The following is a 27,898-nucleotide window of genomic DNA, read 5'->3' as shown; positions in this document are numbered from 1 at the left end:
TGGTGGAACAACTATTTCTGTGTGTGCTTGTATTCCCAACGAAAAGTTAATAAGTGTAACCACACTTAAGAAATACTCTTACGTAAGTTTTATCTTTTATTATGTCAAAAATCTTTAAAAAAAAGTATACAGAACTTGATAAACAAGTTTTGAACTAGACATAGTTCCGTAGTCTTGCGATAAATTGTGAAACTAACAAAACTTTTCCGATATTATTTTTTTATTTACATATTCAAACGAAAAAATGAAAATTAACCACAAAAAATGCATCACTAAATTATGCACAAGTAATAAATGCATAGCTTAAAATCATTTTTAGAAAACAATAAAATTACAACATAATCGAGGTTATCTAAAATTCATGGAACATTTTATTTCATTTTCTTTTTGTTCCTTTAAAAATAAAGTAGTTATAAATCCTAAAATCGCAGTAAGCAGTGAGACAATTTTTATAAAACAGATTTTGTATGACAATTTTTATCTACTATAGCATGCTTTGTTTTCCCTTCTGATTAGTTTCAGATTTTAATCTATCACTACTAACTAAATCTGCAAATCTATCTATATACATCCAGTTTGTGTAGACAGTCCCTGAGTAGTAGGTCACGATTGTTTCGGCGTTTAAGCCACTCATCTGCAACCAATAATCGGTCCTGAGATCAAGACTTCTCACATAAACGTTCCAATGCAAATAGGCAAAATTGTAGTACGCTACACAAATTATAAGAGATTATAGCGTCTAATTCTTTTAAAACGGAACTGATAAACCAATATTCGATGCAAATTCAAAAATAAAGAACACAACCATGCTATGTCGAATACAAAAAACAAATATTTACAAAAAATGAACACACAGTTGGTTCCGCATTTATGCACAATATCAATAATTCATCCATCACAACTATGTTTCCTTTCATTCTGACAAGTTCTGGATTTTCCATTTATGTTCAGAGCTTCGATCAATAGGTTTATATAGAAAATTTGATTTAAGTTGTCATCACACTAACTTAGATATTTGACAAACCTGCTGATTTGATCTTGATATTTGACAAACCTGCTGATTTGATCTTCAAAGATGGATGCAAACCTGAAAAGCTGTCAGAATAAAAAAATCAAGCTTGCTATCGGATGAGATCATTAATATAAGCTGTTAATATTTGAGATCATCCAAAACAGATATCAGAATCTTCAGTTTTTTTTTTTTTTTTTTTCAACCGAACATGTATGAACTATCCATTGAAAAGGTATTTCTATCATCGCGTTATAAAATTGCCTCACCGCTACAACACTTACTGCCTATTGACAACATATCACACTCGCTTCGTTACTCAATTAACTACCAGTAAAAAAAAAAAAAAATTAACTGTAGACCGTATTTACCTTATTGTACATCTTGCGTGTATAATGAACACCTGACAAAAATTACTAGTGTTGAAAAATAAATAAATAAAATTAAGTAAATGACAAGGTAACTAAATATCATACTGAATCGAAAATATTTTTAAAACAGATTAATATCTGCTTTCTACTCGAATATTGCTGATTTAATTTAATTTTCTTTCTTAATTTATTTTTTTATTTTTTGACCCGCTAGTTTAATAAAAAGTAATAGTAATACCCACAACTTAGCATGTGCCCCCGTGCTTTTACAGAAAATTATTTCAATTATTCTGTCTTTAGGTCAGGTGTTGGCAAGTGATTTCTTTTTTTAGGACAAAAAAGCTGCTGGCATTTGATAAAAGTATTATCACTGTTGTCCTGGTACTACGCTTTACACCGAATGGTGCACGATGCAGCTGCTATTGCTCAGTTCTACTGTCGATAAGAATGTACACTTAGCATATTATTGCCGGGAGTCACGTAGTCACCAATCATGAGACTGTTGTTGACAGGAAAATGACCTGCATTTCCGATCACCAGACTGCTTCCCTAGAAATTGAAGTAATAAACATAAATATGAGGTTTGTGTTTTTCTCAAATTTTTAAAACCACGAAAGGGAGTTAAATTAAAACTTAAATCTGTAATAAAAAGAAAATACTGTGAGTTACCATTAACCTGTAAGTTGGAAAGCGTTTAACAGAGTGTGGTGTGGCCAGCAGAGATTGCTTAATGTAGAGGAAAATGTCACAGTACAAGTAATAAAGTTGGCCAGCAACCCCACTTAATAGTCGCAAAGAATAGGGTTCTGTTATTCGGTTTTTGAGAGGTACAGATGTGAAATCAATTGAAATTCATCGAAGAATGTTCGGTGCTTCTTTGGCACAATAGCTAGTCTACATACGGAATAAAAAGATTACACATAGAAAAAACCCAACTTCAGGGAAGATGTTCCTCGTCCGGGACAGGCACATCAAGATGTGAACACGAAGAAACAGTGCAACACCTAAAGCCTTATTGATGGAAAACCACTGGTGCACTCATTAAACCGCAGCGTTTAAACATTAGACATGGTATAGCCTATAGTAAGTACATCACAGTGTGCTCTGGTTTCACGAACTTCGAATGGGGTGCCATTTCTCACAACGACCACCTGCAAAGAGAAAGAGTAAGGAATGGCATTATTTCTCTTCACTAAAACCAAAGAAGTTTTGAACACAATCATTAGCTGGAAAGGTTATGCTATCTTTTGGAGGGATGAAAAAGGCATCATCTTGGAGTATTACATGTTTAAAGGGACCTCTATCATCAGTGCTTTATACTCAGATCTCTTAAAACCCAAACCATTTTTGGCCTGCAAACAAATCAAAGCAATCAGGAATCGCTACAGGTACCAATTGACAATGAAAGGATACATAACGCCAATGCAGCAGTTCTAACGATCTCAGACCTAAATTTGTAGTATTTTTCTCATCCACCCACGTTACTAAGTGATTTTCATATGTTTAGTACATCCAAATAATCAAGAACAGGAAAGAAATTCCGTTATTCTAATGAAAAGACGCAGATCCACGAAATATATTAAAAAAAAAAAAGGAATTTTTTATAAGTAGACTTACCTTACCTCCCTTTTTATATGTACGTCCTCCCCCTTTAACAGATGTCCTTCGGGTATCGAAGGATAAAGCTACCTCAGAATTTGGTAGGCCAGTAATGATTTCAGTGTGATTTATGGAGACTAGGTTGGTTTCATATTCAGTTTATGAGTAAAAACCTCATTACTACAAAATTATTGCTTTTTGTAACAAGTAAGTAACAAGTTTTGTAACCACCATTAGACTCTTTCAATTATAGACACAGAGCGCAGAAGGCGCAACTTTCGGTTTCGAACAAATTGTCGAAATTGTCCCGGTCTGAGAACAAAATATTATGGTACATTTATTTAAGAGTGCTAGAAGGCTTGCATTGAGCGTGGGAGGGATGAGCTGTGTAGTAGTTTTGTACTACTTTTGCGCAGCAAATCGTACTTAAGACAAATTTCTTTGTTTCCATTGGAGTTAACCTCATGTTAGAATTTTTTACTATAATTATTTAACTTTTAAATGATTAATTATGTACTCTATTTTCAACGTCCTAACTTACAAATTTTCTTCTAATTTCGAATTTTACTAACTTCAGTTTCCAGTATTACGTAACCTAACTTTTGAGGGAAGGTGACGGTCGTAAAATCCAAATCAATGCTCTCTTAAAAGGGGAAGCTAACCATCAACCCTCCCCCTGTATTTCTATTAAAATGTTTTCAAAAAAAAAAAATAAAAATGTTAAAATAAAAATGATAGACACATAAGACACCTGCAAAAAACGCTTTCCAGACGTACATTTTTTTTTTTTTTGTTATCGTCAGTGAGGAGGGAAACCATTCGCAATCCAAAGCCACTTAGAAATTAAGCCACTAAATTGGAAAGAGGTTAGTTTAGGTGTACACCTTAAATTTTTTTACATACAGTTTGCGGGGAGAATATTGTTGGAGGAATGACACCGGCAGCTATGGAACCTGCTCCTTGCGCTGCACTAGTCTGGCAGAAACCAGCACCTCCACGTTGGCGACCAGTACTGCTAATACTTCCAGGGTGAATGTTTGGCTGGGTTACTGCAATATAAAAATATTTATCCAACACCTACAGTAAAAACTAACTTTTCAACTACGTTAAAAAAACCTTTATTCTTCTGACAAACTGTCTTAAAAAGTAATCTCTAAAATAATGGGAAGTTGCATAATTTCAGACGTATTTCTAATTAATTATTCTCAATACTCAAAAAAAAAAAAAAAAATCAAGCAGAACATGCCATATTATTAAAATTTTATTTAAGATTTTTCTTCGTTTTTTCCGACCTCTGTAAAACTACTCACCGCAAACCAAACCGATCAAAAACTGATGCCATAGCTACCCGAAATAGGGATAATACAATTAAAGAATCACAAGAATCAAAACCTTAAAAAGAGTCAAACTACTTAAAATGGCACTTTAAGAGGAAAACCTAACTTCATCACCCTCCCCTTAGAACTGCACCAGTCTAAAATGACTTTTTCAATATGGCCTACAAATACGAACTTATGGGATTTTTCGTTTATTTAAGAACTTTTTATGAAAAACTTTTATTCCTATTGATGTTACATAAATATCAGAAATCGTACAACATATTGAAATAACATGAAAGTCCTAATGAAATGTTTTAATAACCTTATATATTGTTTTTACAAAGTTTGAAGAAAAGTACTGTTTTTTTCGTGCAAATCATAAACTAAAAAATGAAAAATAGATTCGTAAATTATAAACTAAGTTTAATCTATTTTGACCTAAAAAAATATTGCCTAATCCAAAGGAGAAAGAAAATGATAAATTGCTATAAATCACTTCGTCGATCTTGATGGATCTCAAATAAGTATACTCTGATGAAATTTCTATTTCGCAAATGCGACACGATTATAATACTTCCGAGAGAGCAGAAAGAGGAAATAACATACTCTAAATAATAGTAAAGTGTCCATCTTTTATTATAGCAATGCTTGGCGACAGCATACTTCACACAGATAGAACTATTAGTTGGGCAACTAAGTTCTAGAACATTCGCAAAATTTCCCTGTCCCACTATCATCTGAAATGTTCATGGGGCACTTAAAAATTGGTTATTAACTGGAGAAAAATTACTGACGCTAATTGTTAATATATCATTAATTAAGTAAGCGTCATTGCGAAGTTCTAATGATTTCTTTCATGGAAATTAATGCACTAGAAATTATGCAACCACCTATCTGACATTTAAAATATAAATATGTAGAACCTACCGAGACCTATAAGTGCGGTAGCATTCTGATTAGATGTATCTAGAGATACTTCTCCTAACCCGTTCACTGAAATTCCATTGACCATATTAACAGCTAGAAATAAAGAGATTCGTTATTAATCACCCAATATTAACTAATCTGTTGCAGTATATTATTTAATTTTTTTGCTCTTACAAATTAAAAACAAATAATAATAATAATAATAATAATAATAATAATAATAATAATAATAATAATAATAATAATAATAATAATAATAATATTTTACTTAAAAAGTTAGAGCAGTATTCTAGAAAATAAGAGAAAAAAATGGCACTTATGGTCACTCAAAAAAATAAATAAATACGACGGCTTTTAATATCGTTCAATAACTATGTATGTAGATGTAAGAAATAAAGTTGTAGATGACTCATAAAGGCGGCACTTTGGATGAATGCTCATGGTTGCAGTTTCTTAAGAACCATTTGCAAAAGTAATCAATTTTCCTCGGAAAATGTTTAAAATGAAAGTGATAAGCTTTGATCTTCACAGTCAGTATAAGAAAAATCGCTCACAGAAAATTTGAAAAATCCAATCTGGTTGACAGAATCTAACAAATCCATACTTTCAGAAGCGTTTATGCTACCAAAACTAGAGTGCTTCTAGAAATCCTTTGTGAGACTACTTGCTAAAAGTTTTATTTCAGGGGATTTTTTAATCGTTAAAAATAAAATAGTAAACCGTAATTAGCTACATTTTTATTCTAATACAGATAAATAGAAATGAGGATATTCTTCCTTAATTAAACCGATTTTCTTATTCGTTAATGATAAATTGGTAAAATGTTAGCGGCTAAAACATACACTACGTATAGTGCTAAAAGAAATGGGAAACCGCTAAAAGTGGTAAGTTGTAGAGAAGTGATGATGAATAATTACTTCCCATGAAGAGCGATAACATAAAGAAATTTTTATTTCTGTACACTCCTGTACAAGCGCAAGATAAATTGTGATTTAATTACTTCCTCTTAAGGGATGTAGGAAAAATTAAGCTCCGATTTCAATAATTTTGATTTAGCTCCGATTTCCTCTAAAGTCTAAAGAGGGCAAAGAGAAGTTAAACTGCGAACACGGCAAGATCGCAATACTTTCCCTGTAGGTTTAAAAGCAGGATGGCACTTATTTATCACTTATGGAAGTCAAACCATTTTTTCCTGTCAAATTTTATCAAAATCGGGCAGTTATTTACATAGTTTAATAGAAATAATTTTAGAAAGACCTTACTTACGTGAGGCAAACTCCTCTCTAAATTTATGTACAACTTCGAGACCACAATAAAAGCATATTCCACATAGAATTTCTAATCGAATGACATCTCATACATGAAAATTGGTTCACGCGGTTAGGCTCTACGTTGTTGACGAAAAAAAAAGAAAGTTTTAAAATGCCATTTTTCCCATTCTCGGCAACTTTTTTCTCGAAATCTACTCTATCTGCGTCGATCCAAAAAAAAAAAATACAGTTATAAACGAGGATATGCCCTTTATTTTAAAGAAAATTTGGAAATTTAACTTTTATAGGAAAAGAGAAAAAAAATTATTAAAGTTGGGTTTTATCAACATTACATTTTTTCGTAGTTTTTGACGATCAACCCTTATACAACTGTCCCACCAAACAGATTTAATAAACCTTTAGTTTAATTCTCGCCAACTATATGTTATCTGTCAGGATTATACTTTTTTTCAATCATGTTTTCAGCTGTACTATTTTAAGATGTTTAGGATGAATTGAGAAGTATAAATACCAATTTCAGGAAGAATAAAAACTTTTTTGTCCTATTTAATGATATTTCTACACAATCAAAGATAATGTTCTATTCATTTTACTTCTACTGCTTTGATGTAATATATCAATATAACATATATTAATACATCTTATTAACTTTCGCGTCAGTAAACAAATTGTCATTCATATATTTAGTGATTAATAAAGATTTTAGTTGATTTAGAATTGAACCACTAAGGGTTTTTCGAAAGGACCCCTCTCCCGTTGGAACTCTGATTTTGTTGGTACATTTGAAGATCTTAAATAAGTACTTTCCAAAATTTCAGTTACTCTTCGCTTTTTGAGGCTGTCAAGGTTATGTATGTAATATAAATAATACACTTATTATCTATACATGTTTTTTTTTTCTATTTATATACCACACTTCTGGCCCACTTAGAAAAAGAGAAGTCATGTCCTTAGCTAGTTTCAACTGCGCTGTCTGTAGTTTCTTTTGCCTAGTAATAAAGCAGGGTGCTATAAGGTTACAGACCAGAAGAAAAAGGAGTATCAGCTGTTTGCGGAGGCCCAGGTTCTTTCAAGACTGCAGTGCCCTAGATATAGATAGATTGCATGTTTTAATAATAATCATATTGTATAATCTCTGCTGAGATTATCTATGTCTAGATTTATACATTTTTCAAAATATTTACATAAGAAATTATCCATTAACCGTTGCAAAGGGGGATTGCCTTTTACTGACTTTCTTAAATTTTTTTTTTTTTTTAAATATCACCCTCAAATCTATTACCAACATTTAAAGTTTTATCTTACTACTATTATTATTTCGGTCAGAGAAATGACACAATAAAGCCTAACTTTAACCCACCTACTTAGATAACTGAATTACAATTGATAATTATAACATGATTTTACCAGATTTATTTTAAAGTCGAAAAATATGTCACCAAACATTTTCTAAACCTCTAAACATCTTCCTATTCGCCTATAAAGGCTTAACATTTGCCTCTTAAAGTTGGTTGAAATTAAGAGGGTATCTCTCGGAAATAGTAAATAAAAAATAAATTTAAGAGAGTTTTTAAACCACCATCTCAAATAATCAAGGCATCTTTTTTTCTCACAAACACATGTTCATCTACGAAATTGTTATGAATTTACAGTTGTATTTTTTTGCAAATTTGTTAGTTAAGTTTTAAACGGGTCTACTCTTATCTTTTTGTATCAAAAAATACAAATATTCTCATATAAGTTCTTATTGTTTAAATCAGCTTTCGAATTTATATTTTTAAATAGGTTTGAGATCGTTGAAAATATAATTAGATCCACATTGCTGGATATCTTAGATTTTATCCATCGTAGTATGTTTTTTTATTATATCCATGGCCGGTTTCGGACTTTCATCCGTCAGCAGAGGAAGATTATTCAGTATGGTAGAGATTTTGATTTCACTTACGTTACTGCTTAAAACTACTAAGAATCATATGCTTACGTTGCCACTTACACTAGCTGACTGTGTGAGGGAGGTTACATGTTGCATATGTGTAACTAAATCATAAAACATTTAGTAAAAAAATGAAATAATACTTAATGAGACCTAATAGATGTTTAAGGTTCTGTACATTTATTGCATTCTTAATGTTTTAGAATTATAAATTTGGAGTCGTATTTTAAGCGGAATTCACGAAATTATACTTATTTCAATTGTACTAGGAAATAATCATATTCATATTCATCAATATTTTATTAAATAATTACGTGGCCGCCTCTTATATCTCTAGCTGACTGAGGGAGATTGCATGTTGAAGTACAAATACGCACAATTCCGTGTTTATTACTTTAATTCGTGCGCCTCCCTCCCATATAAAATACAATTCTAATTTTACAATTCCAAAACATTACACATGTGCTAAATGTGCAGAACCCTTAAAAGATTTACTTGTAAAACAAAAATGAAGTTTATTCAATTTTTATTTCAATCCTTTTGCTAAGTGTATTCGACTCATAAACATATACACAACTACGTAACCTCCTACACTCAATCAGCTGGTGTAGTGTAAGACAGAAGCACAACTGGGGTAGAAATATCTAAATCAAACTAACCCTATCAACTTTTGATCTTCATCCTTCTTCGATGAAAGTCCGAAATCAGTCAGGGATACAACAAACATCCGCGCTACAACGGATAAAATCAAAGATATTTGGAGATTTGACTGCTTTTATACTTGTTTAATTGGCTCAAAGTTAGTAATTTAAATTTGCAGCAAACTGATTTTGAATTCTTACATTAATTTCTTCTTTTTTTAAAAAAAAGTGTTTATTTTTTAGATATAATAACAAAAGTTCTCTTTTTTTTTAACAATTCTCATAACATTGTAATAACTTTCCTGTTACTTTGATCTGTTCATATCAGTTTGCACTAGCAACTATATTTTGCAATGCCTTAAAAATGTGTTTAGCTAAATTGTTCATTAAGTTCTGCTGTTTTTCATAAATATTCTTCTAAACATATTCAACGTTTAAAAGAGTTTCTAAATTATGTTTTGAAATCTGTGTGAATCTGGAACTAGATTATTTTAATTTTTAAAAAAATGCGGTTATATATTATTATTTAATATGGATTGAAATATTTCAATCAGCTTGGAAAATACTGTGGTATGACTTAGAACAAATACGATTTAGAATTCCTCAATCTACTTCTTAGGTATGCGGTATGCTTTTGGGATTTCACTACTTCCTTATTAGAAAAAAAGGTAAGAAAATTACTATAGTCTAAAGCAACTTAAGTAAAATAGTTAAAAAGATTTTTTCGTTTTTTAAATAATCAATACTGATTTATCAAATATTAGTGTTTTTCTTTAAATTTCAGACAAAATTTACATTTTTTAATGTATTTTGGTTTAAATTAATTTCAATTTCTTGACAGACCATTATTTTCTATCATCTCATAAAAATAAAAAAAATATTTGGATAGGAATGATTATACTACCACTTATTTTGTAAGGAAGTATTGTCTGTATAAAAATATTCTTAATAAACAATAATTGATAATTTGAAACTAGATAAATGTATCGAAAAAATTGTTTTGGAAAAAAAAAATCAATGATGTAATGATAATACTTTGATAAATCGCAAAACAGCTTAAACTTAATAAACGCAGGTTAGAGCAAATAAAAACAGAACAAAAAATGAAAAAAGTATAAGAAAATCAAAATATTAGGTTAACAAAAGCAGATAAAAAATATACATTTGTTTATTTTCAACACTCCATAAATAAAATGACTATCATAAAAATTAAACCAAAATATTAAGATAGGTTTTTTTTTTTTTTTTTTTTTTTTTTTTTTTTTTTTTTTTTTTTTTTGCAAAACACAACTCTATATCGATCAAACACGAATTCATAGTTGAGAGGCATTTGTTACATTTTTTTTTTAAAAAAACCCTATTCGTAGATGAACACATTATGAAAAGTATAATAAATTTGTATTGTATTTCCAGCAGTAGATTATCTCAAGAGCAATGATTATGATATAATAAATGCATCAGAATGATAAAATAAAATTAATTAAGGAGAACTCAAAGGAATTCAATTAAAAATAGTTAAGACATGACTTTTCTTTTCAGGTACTAGAAATGGCACATAAAAATAAGAATTTAGGAAAACAAAACCTGTTCAGCTATAAAAAGTAAAACATTATGCATTGAGGAACTTAGTTAGTTTTGAAAGAAATACATATATACAGACTATAAATTATTCAAAGAATAAAACGAATAAAAATATATATGATGATTAAATGTACATGTATATACTGTAATGCTCATATCAGGGAGAGGCACCTTTCCGCAATCATATGAGTATAGTTCTAAATCATTTAATAAAATAGACTCTGAAAAAGATAAAACAAATCTTTATTACTACTCAGTACGACAAATAATTTGTTCGTTAACACAAAAAAATAAGATTGGATAAGATTATATCAATGTAGTTCATTAAAAACGTAAAATTCACAGAAGGAAATGAACAGGATTCAATTTTTAATGATTTCAAAATATATCCAGAAAAAAATTACTTCTTGGTTTAAAAACAAAGGTGATGTATATATGTTTGTTACTATTGTTATATCAACTCAGCCGAAAACAAAATTAATAAAAAAAAAAGTAAAGATAACACATACATGCCGAAAATATTACAAAAGATTCAAAAAATATTACTTGAAGATTCTTACCCGTTAACTTTACAAAAAGTTTGATTTATATAAATGAATATATTACAGATAAAGTTCATTCGCCGACGACTCAACAGTATTTGTCTCTACAACAAACCAACGACATTAGGACAAGATTTATTATTTAACATACATTGAGGAATTAAAACCTAAAATAACATATAAATTTAACAATTTTTTAAAAGAATGTGATTGTTAAAAATAATATGAAAATATTATTAATATGAATATTTAAATATTCACATTCACGAAAAGACAAAATTTCTTGCAATGAATTACAATCAATACATGTATTTATCACACAAATAAAAAAAAATGGACTTAAAGGTAAAAAAAACCTGATTAGTACCGCCAACCCGAAAACTAAGATTAACACTAATTTCTTTGCATGCTATTTAAAAAATGGACATAGCTTTAGTTACATTAATGCGAGTATAGTCCCCTTTTTACAATCTCACGTTTCAACTGAGAGATTAGAATCGATTTACATATTCAAATATCCATAAAACGCTGTTAATGATTAAAAAGAATGCCTTTCATAAAATATACTCGAAGCAAAAAATCTACTAGAATAGAAATAAATAAATGACTCACTTTCCAAAAGCCAGTACGAGATAACTAACTAAGAGAATTAATATCACGAATACATAATAAAAATTAGAAAGCTTAGGTTTCAAACAAAAATTACCTGCTTTCAACAAGAGTAGTTAATATACTAAGCCCTAAAATAAACTGAGTTGGGGCGGGTATTGATTTAGTGGCTTTGTAAGTGAAAGATCCCCAGTTCGAAGCCCGCGTATGACTAGTTTTTATTTGATAGAAAAAATTGTTTTTAGTAAAGTATGAGCTTCCGCCCCCGCCCTGACACCTAATTGGTAGTTGGACGTTAAGCCCCGCCTGAAAAAATAGGCGATTACTTAGTTTTAACTAATAAGTTGAAGTGGGCGCTAATGGCCATAGACGTCGATGCGCCGGCAAAAAAAAAAAATAAAATAAGTTGAAGTGGTTTACGAGAAAATGGCGGAAAACTGGAAGAACCCTTCGGGAAATTTGTAATTCCAGTCATGTTTTATTCATGAAACTTGGCATTTCAGCAAGACATATAACCCTCAGGATTAAATATGTGGTCAGGGTGTACATTATACAAAAACTGCACTTTAGAGGCAGCTCCTCTCAAGGACTCAACCTTAATCGAATTTTCCGGAAAAATGTATTGCATAAAAGCTGTAGATCTGAATATGTGTAGTGAGTATAAAAAGTTAAGAGAAATTCGCTGGAATCAATCGTTTCGAAGAAATACTGAAAAAACAAATATTAGCAGAGAATAGTCTGGTTATTCGATTTTCGACAAATTTAGAATTTCCTACGTCATTTTATTCTTATTAATATTATACAGACAATAGAACTATGCCCTTAATCTGGAATCGAACATTTGAATGAAGTCGTCTCCCCTCAACCAAAACACCGATATATACGTATATATATACAAAGATATATATATCGTATATATATACAAAAGATATATAAAATTTGTTGAGAACACTAATGTGTGTTTATATTTTACGAGTACTACAATTATCAAGGTTCAGATTTATATATTTTCTGAAAAATCTGAACTTTAAAAGTTGTAGATTATCTGTATGTAATTTAAGTAAGAAATACAGAGCAAAATAATAAATCTTAAATTTTTCTCTACTAAAAATTTGTATTTACGTTCTTAGCGGTAATCACATTTAGGGATATTATGTTAAGATCGTTAAAAAATCTAAATTAACGTTGAGATTCATTTCAGACTGGTATGCTTCATCTCCTATTTTTAACTGTAACTACTTTTAGCAACACTAGACATATCAGATTTGATCACCATTATCTCGAACATGTTCAAATAAATTAGTGTAAAATAGTAATACTGTACCTTGCCTTGCTCCGTGGGCATCTAGTTGACCCCAATAAGCTTCTGATGGAGATATAGTGCTAGTCCCAGGAGGAGGCACTACTGGCTGCCCCGTATATCTAAAGTAAGGGTTTTTGAGATCGAGTGTATTGACTGAGCGAGTGTGGTCTACCCCTTCAATTGATACATCAATTGTAACATCATAACTCTGCCTGCAATCAGAATTTTTTTTTTTTTTTTTTATGACATTGTTTTACTGAAGCAATGAACAGGTAAAGAGATTACTTATGACAGTGAATAACAAGAAGAGTCAATGTACAATTAATGAAGGATAATATCTGCTGCTTCTTGTCACTTTGTTTATGAATTTCCATCTCAATAAGAACGAGTCAAAACATGTCAACAATTTCATTTATTATTTCTCTTTTCCAAAAACTTATTAACTGGTCGGTGCAGTGCTGTTTTCATATTTTGATGAGTGGTTTTTAAAACTTTTTTAGTAATGCAAGATGTAAGAGTGAACATCATATTTTTCAAAGGAATATCATCCTTTTTTGAAAATAAAAAAAAATCTCCAGACAAAAATTCTTATACTCTACCTTAAGTAGGGAGGTTGAAATTACAAGTTTTTGGGCTAAGATTTAAATTGAGTCAGACTCTGTCAAATAAACTGCTATTTTTAATGAATGTTCTTTGAATGTGTATATAGATAATAGGAAATTCAGGTATTCTAAAAGAGAACTTTAGAGGGAAGCTTAAAAAGTAATAATCTTCAAGAAGCGCGTAGGACATAGTAATATTGAGAAAACAAAAAACGGAATACCTGTGATTGGCTTGCAGTATAACAGTGCCTGTGAGCAGCTGTCCAGCTTTAGTAAAAAGCGGCGACTCCAAAAGACACCTCACTTGATACCAGTGCGTTAAAGCTTCCGTCGGCGAAGTTGACAACCACACTGTCTGCGTGGATCCTGTGAACGCTACGTCGAACCAAAACGCTAGTCCGTGTACGGTTCCAGTTTCCAGCATATAAAAATCCAAAGGGATCACTGTGGGCAAATATAGGGTGTGAGTGCTGGACTGTCTCTTAATAATTTATTTTATTTTTTAATAGTCCACAAAAGTGTGCGTAGGTATCCACCTACTTATCCTTATCCAAGGCCAATTAACACACAACTGACGTGACATGTGAACGATGGTATCCTGCGACGGCAGTCTTAACAATCATAGGATCGTAGGAAAGATCGTTGAGGGTAAAAGGTGTTTGTGGAAAATAACCAGTAAAGTAATCGCCTATATTTTCAGGCGGGGTTTGACGTGTAACAACCAAATTAGGTGTCGCAAACATATCATTGGAAAAGGAACTGAAGTTTGAGTAAATGAAGCAATAAGGGATGTTAGGGTGTTTGCGGGAAGAAAATGGCCAATAGCTGGGTCGGGAAAAAAGTAAGAAACTAAATAAAATCAAATTGTAAGAGGGCGTTAAGTGGTTGTCTACCCCGAGGATTGGCTACACAATAAACCATCTAGGGCCCTGCAAGGTGCTCTGCGTTGCTTGGTCACCGTCGCATACAAAGCAAGGACTAAGGGAAGAGGAAAAGGAAAGGAAATTGTTTGAATTCTCATAATGATTTTAGAATAAAATATCACTGCTTACCGAGAAATCATCTAAAATAAAAAATTTCTAAAAAATATTTCATATAATTCTAAAATGTGGTGATATCTATTTTTTTGTAATGACAAAAAAAATTAATTCAAATACCAATTTTATGTAGATCTTTCTCTTCTGCATGATTGAAATCAACAGAATGCCTGACAGACTTAGCCATGCATATGCGCATGTCGAATGTATCTACAATCGGTTGGCGAAAATATTCCTTCATTGCTGCGTCTCGTACAGTACTAAGATCTACACCATGGAAACACGTCTGTACCCTATGGACCAAATAGTGTAAAATTAAGAAAAATCTGATAGGTTCACAAGTAAATACAAAAAACAGTGATTTGAAACTTTGTATAAGCCGAACTAATTACTGTCGTCATTTTGAACCTGCCAACTAAGAAAGATGTAAGGTTTATTGTGTAGCTATACTCCGATCCGTAATTATAATTTCATCGCAGTAATTCTTCATGGAGATAAGATTCTCAAAGTAAACTAAAACATCAATTTTAGTGATCTCGCTATAAGTCCTACTATAAATATAGGTTTATGTGTTTTAGGACAATAAATTACTGGCCTACCTACCTACTTTCTCTCAGAAATTTAGAAAACAGAAAACTGTAATATCACCAATCGGGCACTGGATTCAAAATTGATTGACTTAAATATTATCAACGTCAAGGAAAATGTACATATTGTGCGAACTATTGGACAAATCGAAATTAGTTTCACTCCTGAGGATGCGGTATTTTAGTTTTACTTGCCAGTTAAGTAAAACTTGTTGAGAAGCAAAAAGTAAAATTTTTTAAAGAGCAAATCTAACATTTAATGGTATATTAATTTCGTTCTTGATAATCGCATTGTTTCAAGTTAAACAATCACCTTAGGTACATCGGTGAATAGTTAAACATTGTACTCAAGTTTTTTCAAATTCAATAAACATTTTCCTTCATACTTTTTTATTTCTCATTATTCAAAAGTTTTTTTATTTGCATCACCTAGTCTCATCAGCAAAAATCACTAACAATCAATCACAGTATTATTTATATTGATCGCGTTACAATTACGTTAATCCTATTAACACGCTCTTTTATAATGAATTTTTCTTCTCTCTAATATCAGATGAGGATGATAAATAAATAAATAATTAAAATCCATTAAATCATCTGTCAGAATGTTCAGCTAATTCAATTTTGCGTTAAGAAATTTATGGTGAACTGTGCACTTGATAGTGAAAAAAAGACAGTTAAATAAAATTAAATTATTTGTTCAGTTTGGCATTGGTAAGTTGTTTTAGAAAATGTGGTTAGGTCATTGTAGTTGTTTTTGCTTTCATTTTTTGTTTGTCACTATTGGTTTGGAATACAGTCGGCATTTATCATGTATTATATAATTTCTATTTATTTATTTCTAATACCTCGCATACTAAAGAAGGGTGAGATCTTTGATATTATTATGAAATTATACATGGCTGTACGTACCAGAAATTCGCCTTATTGGTTTGCTCCATAAATAAAGCGTCATCCATGAAAGGTGCTATATGGAGATCCCCTTTGCTAGGGAACATAACACCTGCAATCAAGTAATTAAAAGTAACATTATTACTCTTAAAATTTATGAAATACAAACAATATAAAAGTGATTAATTTAACATTAATAAACTAAATTTAAACAACGGGGTTTGTGAGAACTGTTTTAGTAAAAGCTGTCGTAAAAAAAAGAACCTCCCACTGACTTTTTGTCATTGTACATCTTCACGACAAACAAAAATTTTCCTCAAATTTGCAATGTTCAATGGTGGTTCCAAAAATAATTAAATGAAATGTTTTAATAGTGAAAACCGAAAAAACATGGATACAAAGAGGAGGACGCATTCTCAGTCAAACCTACTATCATCAACTACAGAATTTGGGCAACTATTAGTTTGATTTCCCAATTATATTATTATGTTTGAATGGAATATTCTAAAATTTATTATTAATGCTCTGGAATGTTACTTCAATTTTAAAGGAGAAAATTTCGTCAAGTTGTTTGGCTTCGTCCAAGACACCTGTAGAGGTAGTTGGCCATGGAGCAACCTATAATTTTGACGATCAACCCTTATACAGCTGTCCTACCGGCCAGTTTTAATAATCGATATTATAAATGCCTTTTAGTGCGGGTACCCAGTTGTAAACAAAGCACAGCTTTTAGGTCGCAGTGGATTCGGGTTCATACCCATTCCTCCAATAAAGTTATTCAACTAGTTTGTAGACTCTGGAATCCGACAGTGAGGTAAAAACATGTCGGAAAAAATGCAAGTGCAAGTCGAAATTTCTCTAGAGAAATCTGATGATAATTTAGTATGTAATAATTGATAAAATTCCGAAATGGGCTAAGCTGAATCAAAACAAGTATTTTATGAAGGATGAAACAATAAATACTGTAATATGCAAAGCATATTTTTGAAAATGGACTCGGTTATTTAAGTCCAAGAAACAAGATTACTTATGGAAATATTCCTACACATCGCCTGACCAATTGCACTGCTGCCCTTTTTAAATGCTCTGATTGTAACAATTATAAAAAACAATACAAAAATAAAAAACAGATACTGCCATGTCTCAGTTTTTCATGGTAATTGTAATTAATGTTAACCTAATATATCTCCGCCATCAAAAATGTATGTTTCAGAGAATCCTTGGGGCGTTTTTACTGAAAATTGCAAAAAACTAAAAAAATCAACAGCATAAAGCTGCATTTCCAGATTGAGTTAATTTTTAATAACTGGATACCCCAAGAAAATCAACTCAAATCTTTCTCAATTTATTTATTTTCTAATGTATTTACCATGTTTTGCCAACTCATATGTAACTAAAATAATTAGTAATGCCGGCGAAAATATTAATTAAAAAATGCGCACAAATGTAACACTACTTTCTCTTACTAGCAGTAACCTAACTAGCAGTAAGAGAAAGTATATTGACGTTAAGTTTACTCGAATCAAAATATCTTTGTCGTACGACCAAACAAATGTTTGAAACAACTTACCTCCTGGCTTCAGCCACTTTTTTGCATGCAAGTATGTCTCCAGCATGCGCTCATTGTACAACATATATCCCATTGGTTCGGATATAATGACGTCAACCATTTCCGGTAAATCAATTTCCTCTATCTTACCCGTGATAACTTTAATTTTTTCTTGAAAATTGTTGGCATTCACCAATGTCTGTAACATAAAACATTAAATCATACGCTACTGAGTTCTTAGTGAATCAGAAACTCAATATGTGTATGCCACCTCTCAATAAGCTAAATAGTCGAGAGAAGCAAAAGTATAAAACTACTATAACTGAATCACGCGTTCTGACGCGTCAGAAACAGATATTGCCTGATCAGCATTACTAGCAATACAATGCTAATCGAAACAATCGAAGCAATACATACTAATCATACATGCTAGGCTTTTATGTAATCGAAACCTTTTTTATCCTCTTCTAACTTTTTTTAAGCATATAAGACCGCCGAACTAGTAAATTTTCCCCAGACTAATTTAAAAAACAAACAGTAAAACTCAATTCCTGACACGACATATCACTATTTTTTGGTTTTGGCGCATTTAATAGAGAGTGCCCACTGTAATAATGGCAGCACTGTTATGACGTTTCGCGGTTTTTGAGGGTCGTTAAGAAGAGGGGCATATGTTGGTCTAGTGGTAATGAAATAGTCAAGAATGTACTTCCGCCCCCGTCCACGATGTATAATTGGTAGTTGGAGGTTAAGCTCCACCTGAAAAATAGGCTATTAGTTTACTTTTATACTTTACAGTGAGAGCGTTTAGCGGATGACTTTGTACACTTGGTGTTTGATAGTGGTAGCTGTTTATCCTTGTTCTAAAGAGGCTTCTTTATTTTTATATATATCACGTAAGGTATTTATTTCGCCCTTACTTTAAACAAAGGAAAAAATTATTTTAAAAAGATTTACACCATAATATATAAGTAAATGCAAACAAATAATATTACCGCATTTCAACTCTATATTACCAGATAAGCAACATATAATTTAAAAATTAAAAATAACTTTCTCTTTCCATGATTATTACAATATATTAATGCTTATATTTTCTTCGTTGGATAAAACACATAAAAGAGTTATTGCGAAGTGCAGTTCAAGTTTTTCGATTCAAAAATCAAACTCACAGATTTCCCAATTCTAATTGTGACTTCCATTAATTAAATTAACATTCTACCAGCGGCTTGTAATCTCTGGTTCTCTTTAGCTAGCACAAAATCATTCACCCGGAACATTTAACTTGTATCTGAGACATTGCTATTATCTAAGCACATACTGGGGAAAAAAAACCCTAAAAAACTGACTAAAGAAATCAAGAACCTGTTCTTCATAAGACTACCACCAGAAAACCGCTCTTCTCCTAGTTTAGGATTCTACAATTTTTGCTTTTCTTTTAACCAAGATTATTTTATTACCCTACGATATGTTTTTAAACATGCTTTCATTTTTTAATTTTTCGTTTCGCATATTTTAAAACAGCGGTGTCAGGTGACCATAAAATTACCCAATTACCCATTACTTTTTAAACCAGAAGACTACCTAATATGATTAGGCTGTCAAAGTCACCAACTCTCTTGAACGCACCTCAGCATGCTGAGCCATGGAGGAAGCCTCTACTGCATATACTCTTCTTGCACCAGCTTGTACGGCAAAAAACGATAAAATACCAGAACCTGCTCCAACATCTAGCACAACTCTATCTCGAAAATCGTCAGCGTTGGATAGGACTGCACGCTGATACGTGGAGGTTCTGACATAATCTTGTAGCATATTCTGCTGCTGCGATAGGTATCCATAAAACTGAAATAAAAAATAATTCACGCAACAGTTTAGAGGTACATAATTTTAGATAACAACAAAAATAAAATTACAGGGCATACATGTCTACAGAAGTTGAAAAGTAAATAATATAAATAATAATACTTTCCTAAGAGCCTCTTACAGCTCACTGACCGGTGATGGACGGATTAATCAAAATCCTGAAGAATGATCCCTTTATAAGTAACTGAGAAGTGGAAGTAACAAGGTAAGATCATTTTTGTTGGAGAAAAGAGCTAGAGAAAATGGTTACAACGTCCAAGCGAAAGCTAACAGCGCTCTAAAAAATGGCTCCGGACGCTTAATGACTTTACAAAATGACGCGCCTTAATTTAAAGCATTGTTAATAATGAAATCAGCCTTGAGCTTGTCTTGCATACTTGAGTCTAGTAAATGTGTGGTAATATGTATCTGGGTATAGTTAAATGGACAGACATCGCCTAGCAAGCCTTCGCAAAGAAAATAAGAATCATTCCAACCCTGCATATTGTTTATAGAGTTTAGTTGATCGATCTATCTATAGCGCCAATTCGGAAAAAGTTTTTCAATTTAGAAGCCATGTGCAGCAAGTGGCAAGACGAACGGTTATGAAATTTTTTGTAGCGATCGCTCGCAGATCTTATCTGGCCTATTTATCGAAACTGAGGGTTTCTTGTTCCAGAACCAGATAATCATTATACAGCATTCAAGAAGTACATCTTAGATCAATATATTGATATTGTCTTCTCTGAGGCGCCACATAACCGAGCGGTTAAGAGGCGAGACTTGTAAAGCTAATATATATTGTGATACTGGGTACGATTCCCAGTCTTAGGCCTTGGATTTTATTTAAAGGTTAATAAAATAAATTTACAGTAAAGTATGTTTGTCAGTTGCCTCCGTTCACGACACCTAATTAATTGTTGGACGTAAAGCCCGCCTGAAAAAACAGGCAATTACTTTACTTTTTTTTTTTGTCTTCTCTGAAAATAAAAAAACGAATCCCTACATCTCATCTACTAATAATACTCGTCCTTAGCGCAGAGCGACTATGAACTAAAATATAAAGTGCAAAAGTACAAAAACCTAGCAGAAGCCGACCATAAGACGTTTGCTAAAATTTGAAATACAACAGAAGAGGTGCTTTATAATAAATGCAAGTTTGAAGAAGTAATATGGTACGGATTAATCAAAATCCTGAAGAACGATCCCTTTATAAGTAACTGAGAAGTGGAAGTAACAGGCAAGGTAAGATCATTTTTGTTGGAGAAAAGAGCTAGAGAAAATGGTTACAACTTCCAACCAGTATCAACTATTGAAGGACATCAGCACAAAAAAATACCAGACGTAAGCTATGCTCCAAAACTTTCTGCTACTCCAGTGAAGAGACAGAAATTATCTCCAGCGCTTCTTAAGCACGGCAAAAATATTCCACAAGAACAGCTGCCAAGTTGGGGTAGTTAAGCCCTATCACAGCAGTCTAGGTATGAACCAGAAGCCGCCTACTGAAAAGGTGAATCATCTATAAAGAAAAACACTAATAATATCTTCCAAGAATCCTCTAACGGCTCACTGTTACGGTAGCAGTACGGTGTTGAATCGCTTGTATGAAGCGAAAGAAGTTGTTTGAGGTCGATTATGCAGTGGCCTCAGATACTGATCCTATCTAAATAATTATATCGAGCATTAATAATAAAATTCGGTTGGAGCCAATTTCGTTAAAAAATGAATTAAAAATAATAATAATAATAAAATATAAAAACAAAATAGGCAGCACATTAAAACTGACCAGCAAACAGTAAGGTAAGGTTGTTGATGTCAAAAACTGCATGAAAAAGCGAAACGTTAATAAAAACAAAACTTTGACAATTTTTTTCCCTTTTTCTACATTACTGATATTACAGAGCCAAATGCCGGCAAGACTTTGTAAGCATATAATGAGAAGCTCCGTAATAATGACGACTAAAATACGAGTTAATGCCTTCATGAAGAGGTATGGTGGCTATAGAAATCATCTCTCTGGTGCTGTCCAGTGTATGGGTAATGCCGAAGTTACTGCAAGACAGCGCATAGTCTTGTTATCCTGTAATTTGCTTGATAGCAAGTTGTTCCTCTACACTTGAGCAAAAACTTATCCTCCCTTTGGGGGCGGGTGATTGTAGCATTTATGAAGCATGGACTGGTGAGGGATCCGCATTTCGAATTCCACTTGTAGCTACTTTTGTTAACAAAATTTTATTAGTAAAATATGCGCTACAACCTCCATCCTCGACATCTAATTTAGTAGTTGGACTTTCAAGTCCCGCCTGAAAAAATAGGCGATTTCTTTTCTTTTATAAAGACTTCCATCCCTTTTGCTGCGAGGTATTAAAAATAAATATTAATAATGATATAATCTCGTTAGATAATAATTAGAAATGAATGAGACCTACCTGAAAGTACTGCGTAGCTGAGGAGTCGTCGGTTCGCTCAGAAAATACAGACGATCCTTTGCCGAATTTCACTTCGTTCACAATGGCGTGAAATTTCTTCATTTCTAACAAGAAGCAAGTAAGAAAAATAAAATAAGATTTTTAGAAAGCTAAACATCACTGCAAAATAAGAAATTTATTTAAGAACTTTCCTACAATCACACATACATATTAGCTTTGGTTCTCCAACAGTCTTACATCTTGTAAAATATTAAAATATAAAACGTACTTTCTTAAAAAACAAGAATTTTAAAACCTGCCCAATTATAAAATTCAATTTCTAAGAGACTGAAGCTAGTAATTTTATTATTATTATTATTATTAAATGATTTAAGGCGCGTCAACATCTGAGGTTATTGGCGCCCAGTAATTTTTAATAATTTACTTTTTTAACATAGTTACTTCAAAATATTACAGAGGTTAAAAAATGATACTATTTGAAACAAACGTTTCACATTACATTCATGGCCGAGTTGAATTAATTTTTTTTATTTATTTTTAAAATCAGAAAAGTACAAGAATGAACGATTTGAATGAATAAACCGCACCTCAAATTCTAGAAGTAAGAAAGTTACAGACGTGAACATGTCTCGCAAACAGCTGGTACAAGTAAAAATGAAATCCTTACCATTATCATCCTTAAATTTAATTATAGTGCTCTCCCCATCGACCGTAATGACGTAAGAAACTAGGCCAATGCGGGAACACTCGGAAAACCGGTGTATCGGAAGCTCTAAAAGTACATCGCTTTCTGCGAATCTAGAAAATGTTGAATCGCCATTTCCTGACATCTCTGGAAATAAATGCATAATATAAGAAATTAAATGTAAAAACAAAAGAATGTACTATTTTTTAAATTAAATCTACTACAATACCAACATTATAAGGCATCAATAATCACAAGAAAAGAGAAAATCTCAAAGCAAAATCCCTCCCCAGGAACCCTTCTAAAGCGAATTTTGTCTTAACGTGTTTCAAACAAAAGTTACAGTTCTATTGATACTTTGTTTACATACAAAGTTTAAATTGTGAATATTTTGTTGCGAACTTCAGTGAAATCAACAAAGACGGTTCCTTATTGGGGAATAGATGTTCTACTCTCGGAGATGTGATATGTGAGGTGAGGAGGATACAGATCAGATGAAAGCAACAGCGGCAAATTGCGAGGGCCATCTTGATGGTAATGTATTTAGTTTATGTTGGTCATATAATTAAATGAGTTGGATACTAAAAATATTAGATATGGTATCTTGCTTGCATTCTGATTTAATTATTATAAAAGAAGCAAAAACCACCAAAATGTAACCTAATAATTAAGTGTATTCTCCAACATGCAACATGCTTGTGGAAACGTTTGTCCATTAAAGATAATTTAGAGAAGGGCCGTTGGCACCCGATCCCCCAGGCCGGAGAGCTTGCTTCTTTGCGTATTTCATTTTTTATAGAAGGAAAACGAAATGAAACATTAAATAACCATTGTATTATTTCATTAATTGATTAATTTTGTATTGTTATTTTTTACAATTTTTTCATCTCCAAAAAACCTAACAAGATGACAAATAAGTCCCGCACAAATAGACCTCGATACAGAGAATACTCAGACTGACAAGTGACTCTTTGATAAAGATATTAAACAAAAATATTTATAAAAGTTACTCTTTGGACAATTTAACGAAAAACGGGTCTATATAAAGTTAGAATATGCTAACCAAGTGTACAATGATTGTAAAACAATAACATACTAACAACGCAACACTATCCAAGAATCTATTGCAAGAAGAGTTAGTTCTAGTACCAGATGTATTAACGAAAAACAAAGAAATATACTGGTACATAAGTATATAAGTAAAGTACATAAGAAGCCGAGAGGTCAATGAGAAAAATATTTACTTAAATGGTAGGTACAACGAAGGGCCCTTACATCGACAAAAATAAATTTAATAAAAAGAAACCTAATTAACAACATATATTAAGTAACCATTTAATTATTTCATTATGCTTTTTTTCTAGCGAGATTGCATCCAATCAGATGTTGTGGACGAAGGCGGTTTGCGCACATACTTTACTATAAATTTCTTATTTTATTATAATTTTATTAATTTAAGGCGCGTCAGTATCTGAGGTCATTGGCATCCGGAGCATTTTTCAATGCACTGCCGGTCTTCGGACAGTGTTCTCTCGTTACTGACTCCATCACCGGACAGTAAGTTGTAAGAAGCTTCTAGAAAAAGAAAATCGAAGGGCCAACAGCTGGATTTAGACCCGGCATTTTCGCATCAGAATCAATTTTACCTAACCGAGCTAACCCTTCCCTCTTTTTTATATAAACATATTAAATAATATCCGAGGTCTTGGCTGGGAATCGAACCCAGTTATACAAGAAAGTAACAAAACGTGAAAAAGTAAGAATAAGTGATATAAGATGATAGGACGAGAAGAAACAGGGGGAGGTGCTTCACAATTAAAGCCAACAATCGTCACAGTCTAAGAGAAACGCTGAGATGGTATAATCTAAGGCCTTTATTAAGAATATGCCAGAACCGATTGGGAGATTGTTTTCAAATGTTAAGGTTTGAGGCAAAAGAGTACAAGGCATGAAAGTAGGATTTCCGGATATCTTCAGTGACGATATCTTAGACTGGACTAAGAAGAAATTATGCAGGAAAAGGATACACGGAGAAAAACGTATGTGCCTGCATCCCACGCAGCTTAAGCGGATCAGAGAGGAATTTTACAAAGAAGATGGTTATAGGAGGTAATACATCACTATCATTGATAGGGGTGTTCGAGGGAGGGATGGGGAGATAAAATCACAGTAGACTCTGGCCTTTAATAATAATGGTATGTGTACACTAAGTGGAAGAAGAGACGAATAACTCGCGTTCTCACCATACAGAAAGAAACCCTTCAATTTTTTTGTTCACTAAATATGTTATTTGTTTTGTTTCATTTTTTGTAACTTTTCCAATCCTAAATCTTAATTTGAAATCTTAATAAAGCACTTCATTTACATACTTTGGTAATACGAAATGATTTTTGATTTGATACTGAGATAGTACAAACAGCATCTACACAGTTTTAGTCTCAATATAAATATCAAGCTCTTTTTAAGGATATCTTTCTTGAAGGGACATAAATTAGACACTGGATGAATAAATCTTCAATTTTCAGTTATGTTATATACAAATATTCCATTTTCTGGTAATGTTTTAAAGTTTATTTAAACCTTCTTAATAAAACCAGAAAACAAATACATATTTAAATTAATAACAAGCGAGAAAATAAATAAATTCCAGACAAATTAAAAGATAGAACTTAAACACTTTTAAATTACATTAACTGTAATTAAATCAAAGAAAATGTAAACATAATATATAGTATATTTTATTCTCTTATTAATTATTGAATTAATGAAACATGTTTTGATTTGATACTGAGATAGAACAGCATCTACAAACAGATCCTTGGTCTCAACTAGTGTGAAGAGGCATAAGTTAGATAAAACCTTCCACTTTCAGTAGATTATAATTATTACACGGTAGGTACTTATTGTAATCATTTTTTGTTTATAACTAACACCTTCCAAACATTACCGGTTCTTATTTGTACCAATACTATATTAGATGACTTTATGTAATTATTTAGAATATTTATTTATTGTAATTTTTAGAAAAATCTTATAAAACTAGATAGTCCACACACAAATTTGTTCAAAAATTAATATTTAACTTTTTAAATCCAATTAATTCTACGACGCCTTGCCTAACAAAATGTTTCAAATTTTACTACAGCATCACATTTAATTTAAACTGTACAAAATATTAGTTCACTACCCTGGTAAAGATAATTCTAAAATTACTTTTAAAGGTACTTTGAATTAAAACGGTAATAAGAACTATACATACAATTTTTTAATTTACAAGAAATACAAGCATTTCCACGAGGGCAAGCGCCACCACTGGGGAAGGTTAACCAATTTTTCAAAAAAAATAATCTCACTTACCCTTCAATAGTTTAACACTGACTCCTTGAGGGTCATAGTCAATTATTAACCGCACTGGAAATTCATATTTAGGAACGATTTCGCTAAATTGTCCGGACACCTTAGAAACTAATACAGGGCTAAAATTCGAAGTCATGATGTCCTGTACAATTGAAAACCTCCTCCCGGATTGAAGGAGGCGATTTATATGTATGCTTATGAAAGCAATTTACTAATAGTCACCGGAATAATAACAATAAAATTACTCTACAGTACATTCACTACATTAGGTTCTTAATAACAGCATACATTCTTCACAAACACAACCGCATACTTCAAAATGATTCTTTAGCGTAACAGTGTTGCCAGCAACAAATACACAAACCATACCAGAGATTTATGATTTGTTGAAATTTCTTTGCTCGGTCCACTATGCCAAAAATTATATGCTGCATTTAGAGACGAATTGAACCCTCCTTTTATTGATTTATTCAATATCTCGCTAAAAATATTCTGATGACAGGTAACCAAAAATTATGGCAATAGATTTCTAAAGGCTTCAGGGGGTGGGATAACGATCACCTGTTTTAAAAAAGCATTAAATATGCGACAAACAGTCGCTCTCCCATCTTCTCTTCATAAAACTCGTTGCTACGTAGATGCCTCAAAATAATTATTGTTGGTACCCAAAACTGACTTCATTATTGAGAGAGTGATGGTCTAATGTGCTACTATATACCTGAAAAATCTGTTATATAAGTTATAAATTCGAGGATTTCAATAACACTCTAAAGCTGAAAGAATAGCAATGGCTGTATAACATTATAGGAATGTTGCTTTACTAAGAAAACTAACTTGAATTGGAGATTGAGTGCTTCTGTCGGGCTAAATGTGTTGAAGGCAGTTTATGGCAGTGAGTTCACTTCTGTCAGTGATATATTTATGGATGAGATTGAAACAGTAGAACTTTTATACAATTTTTGGGCAAGGGCACATGTAGTATTTTGTACAATAAAATGGCAGATATACTGGCTAGAGGGTCAATGAATCTTTGCTAAGCTCGTCTTTGAGCAAATGACGATTATTGCTTACATTAAAGGCTTTTGAATTATATGTCAAAGAGAATATTAGGGTATAAAAGCAGATTTTATAAATCGCTACACCCAAAGTGCCAAACCATAGGTTGCATATGGGTTCGTAAGCAAAGATTCTTATCTTACACCATGGATTCACGAGCTTTTTTTGAGGGTCGATATTATAATATTATATACAATATGCCTCAACTGAAGTGCCTCAGCAATCAATACTCCAGCAAATAATACAAGCTCTCATTACAATTAATCTTTAATGCTTTGAGAACTAGTTTTTGGGTGTAGGCTCTGAAAACTTATTAATTCATCTGCCAGCTAATAGAACTGTAATTATTTTAATGAATTATAATAAATAAAAAGTTATTAATGCATAGAGTTGGGTGTGGACTCTTTATTACATTCTATTCAAAGATTTTAAACGCCAATAGAATAAAATTAATGAAATCTTGAAATCCATTACAGCCAAATAAATCAATAATTCGTTTGTTACTACAAGGAAAACTCTAAACTAAATAAATTTATTTTCGAAAACTAGATTTCTTTCACGTTCGAAGCGCTGCAAATGGACCAGGGAGCCAAAAGCACCAGTAACGTCATTGTTTGGAGAAATATTTCTCATATCTCAACTTCTCGCTCACAGCGGAGGAGTACAGCACATAAATAATTAAATTAATTAATTGGGGAATCCCTTCGCCATTCAAACTCCTAAAAGAGCCTATAGATATTGTCCCTGGTGTAACT

At 32.0% G+C, this 27,898-nt stretch overlaps 1 protein-coding gene across 5 annotated transcripts; it reads right to left on the bottom strand.

Annotated features, from left to right (window-relative positions):
* Nucleotides 1-1,479: 1,479 nt before the first annotated feature.
* On the bottom strand, nt 1,480-26,399 carry Art4 (arginine methyltransferase 4). 5 transcript variants are annotated; one of them, XM_074143489.1, is made up of 12 exons: nt 26,088-26,399; nt 22,713-22,877; nt 22,046-22,149; nt 19,401-19,616; nt 17,793-17,970; nt 16,244-16,334; nt 14,865-15,037; nt 13,929-14,151; nt 13,127-13,317; nt 5,226-5,318; nt 3,883-4,028; nt 1,480-1,929 (listed from the first exon to the last, which is right to left on the bottom strand). In XM_074143489.1, exons 1-12 carry the CDS (start codon nt 26,221-26,223, stop codon nt 1,813-1,815), a joined length of 1,833 nt encoding a protein of 610 aa, XP_073999590.1. In that variant the 5' UTR covers nt 26,224-26,399; the 3' UTR covers nt 1,480-1,812. The 5 variants fall into 5 exon arrangements, with proteins under 5 accessions (XP_073999590.1, XP_073999592.1, XP_073999591.1 ...); XM_074143490.1 differs by lacking the exon at nt 1,480-1,929 and adding an exon at nt 2,310-2,531; XM_074143491.1 differs by lacking the exon at nt 5,226-5,318.
* Between the last annotated feature and the right edge of the window lie 1,499 nt (nt 26,400-27,898).

The sequence above is a fragment of the Rhodnius prolixus genome, unplaced genomic scaffold (genome assembly GCF_049639745.1).
Source record: "Rhodnius prolixus isolate KJV_2025 unplaced genomic scaffold, Rpr scaffold_12, whole genome shotgun sequence".
Taxonomy (NCBI): domain Eukaryota; kingdom Metazoa; phylum Arthropoda; class Insecta; order Hemiptera; family Reduviidae; genus Rhodnius; species Rhodnius prolixus.
This window is presented reverse-complemented; position numbering and strand designations above follow the sequence as displayed.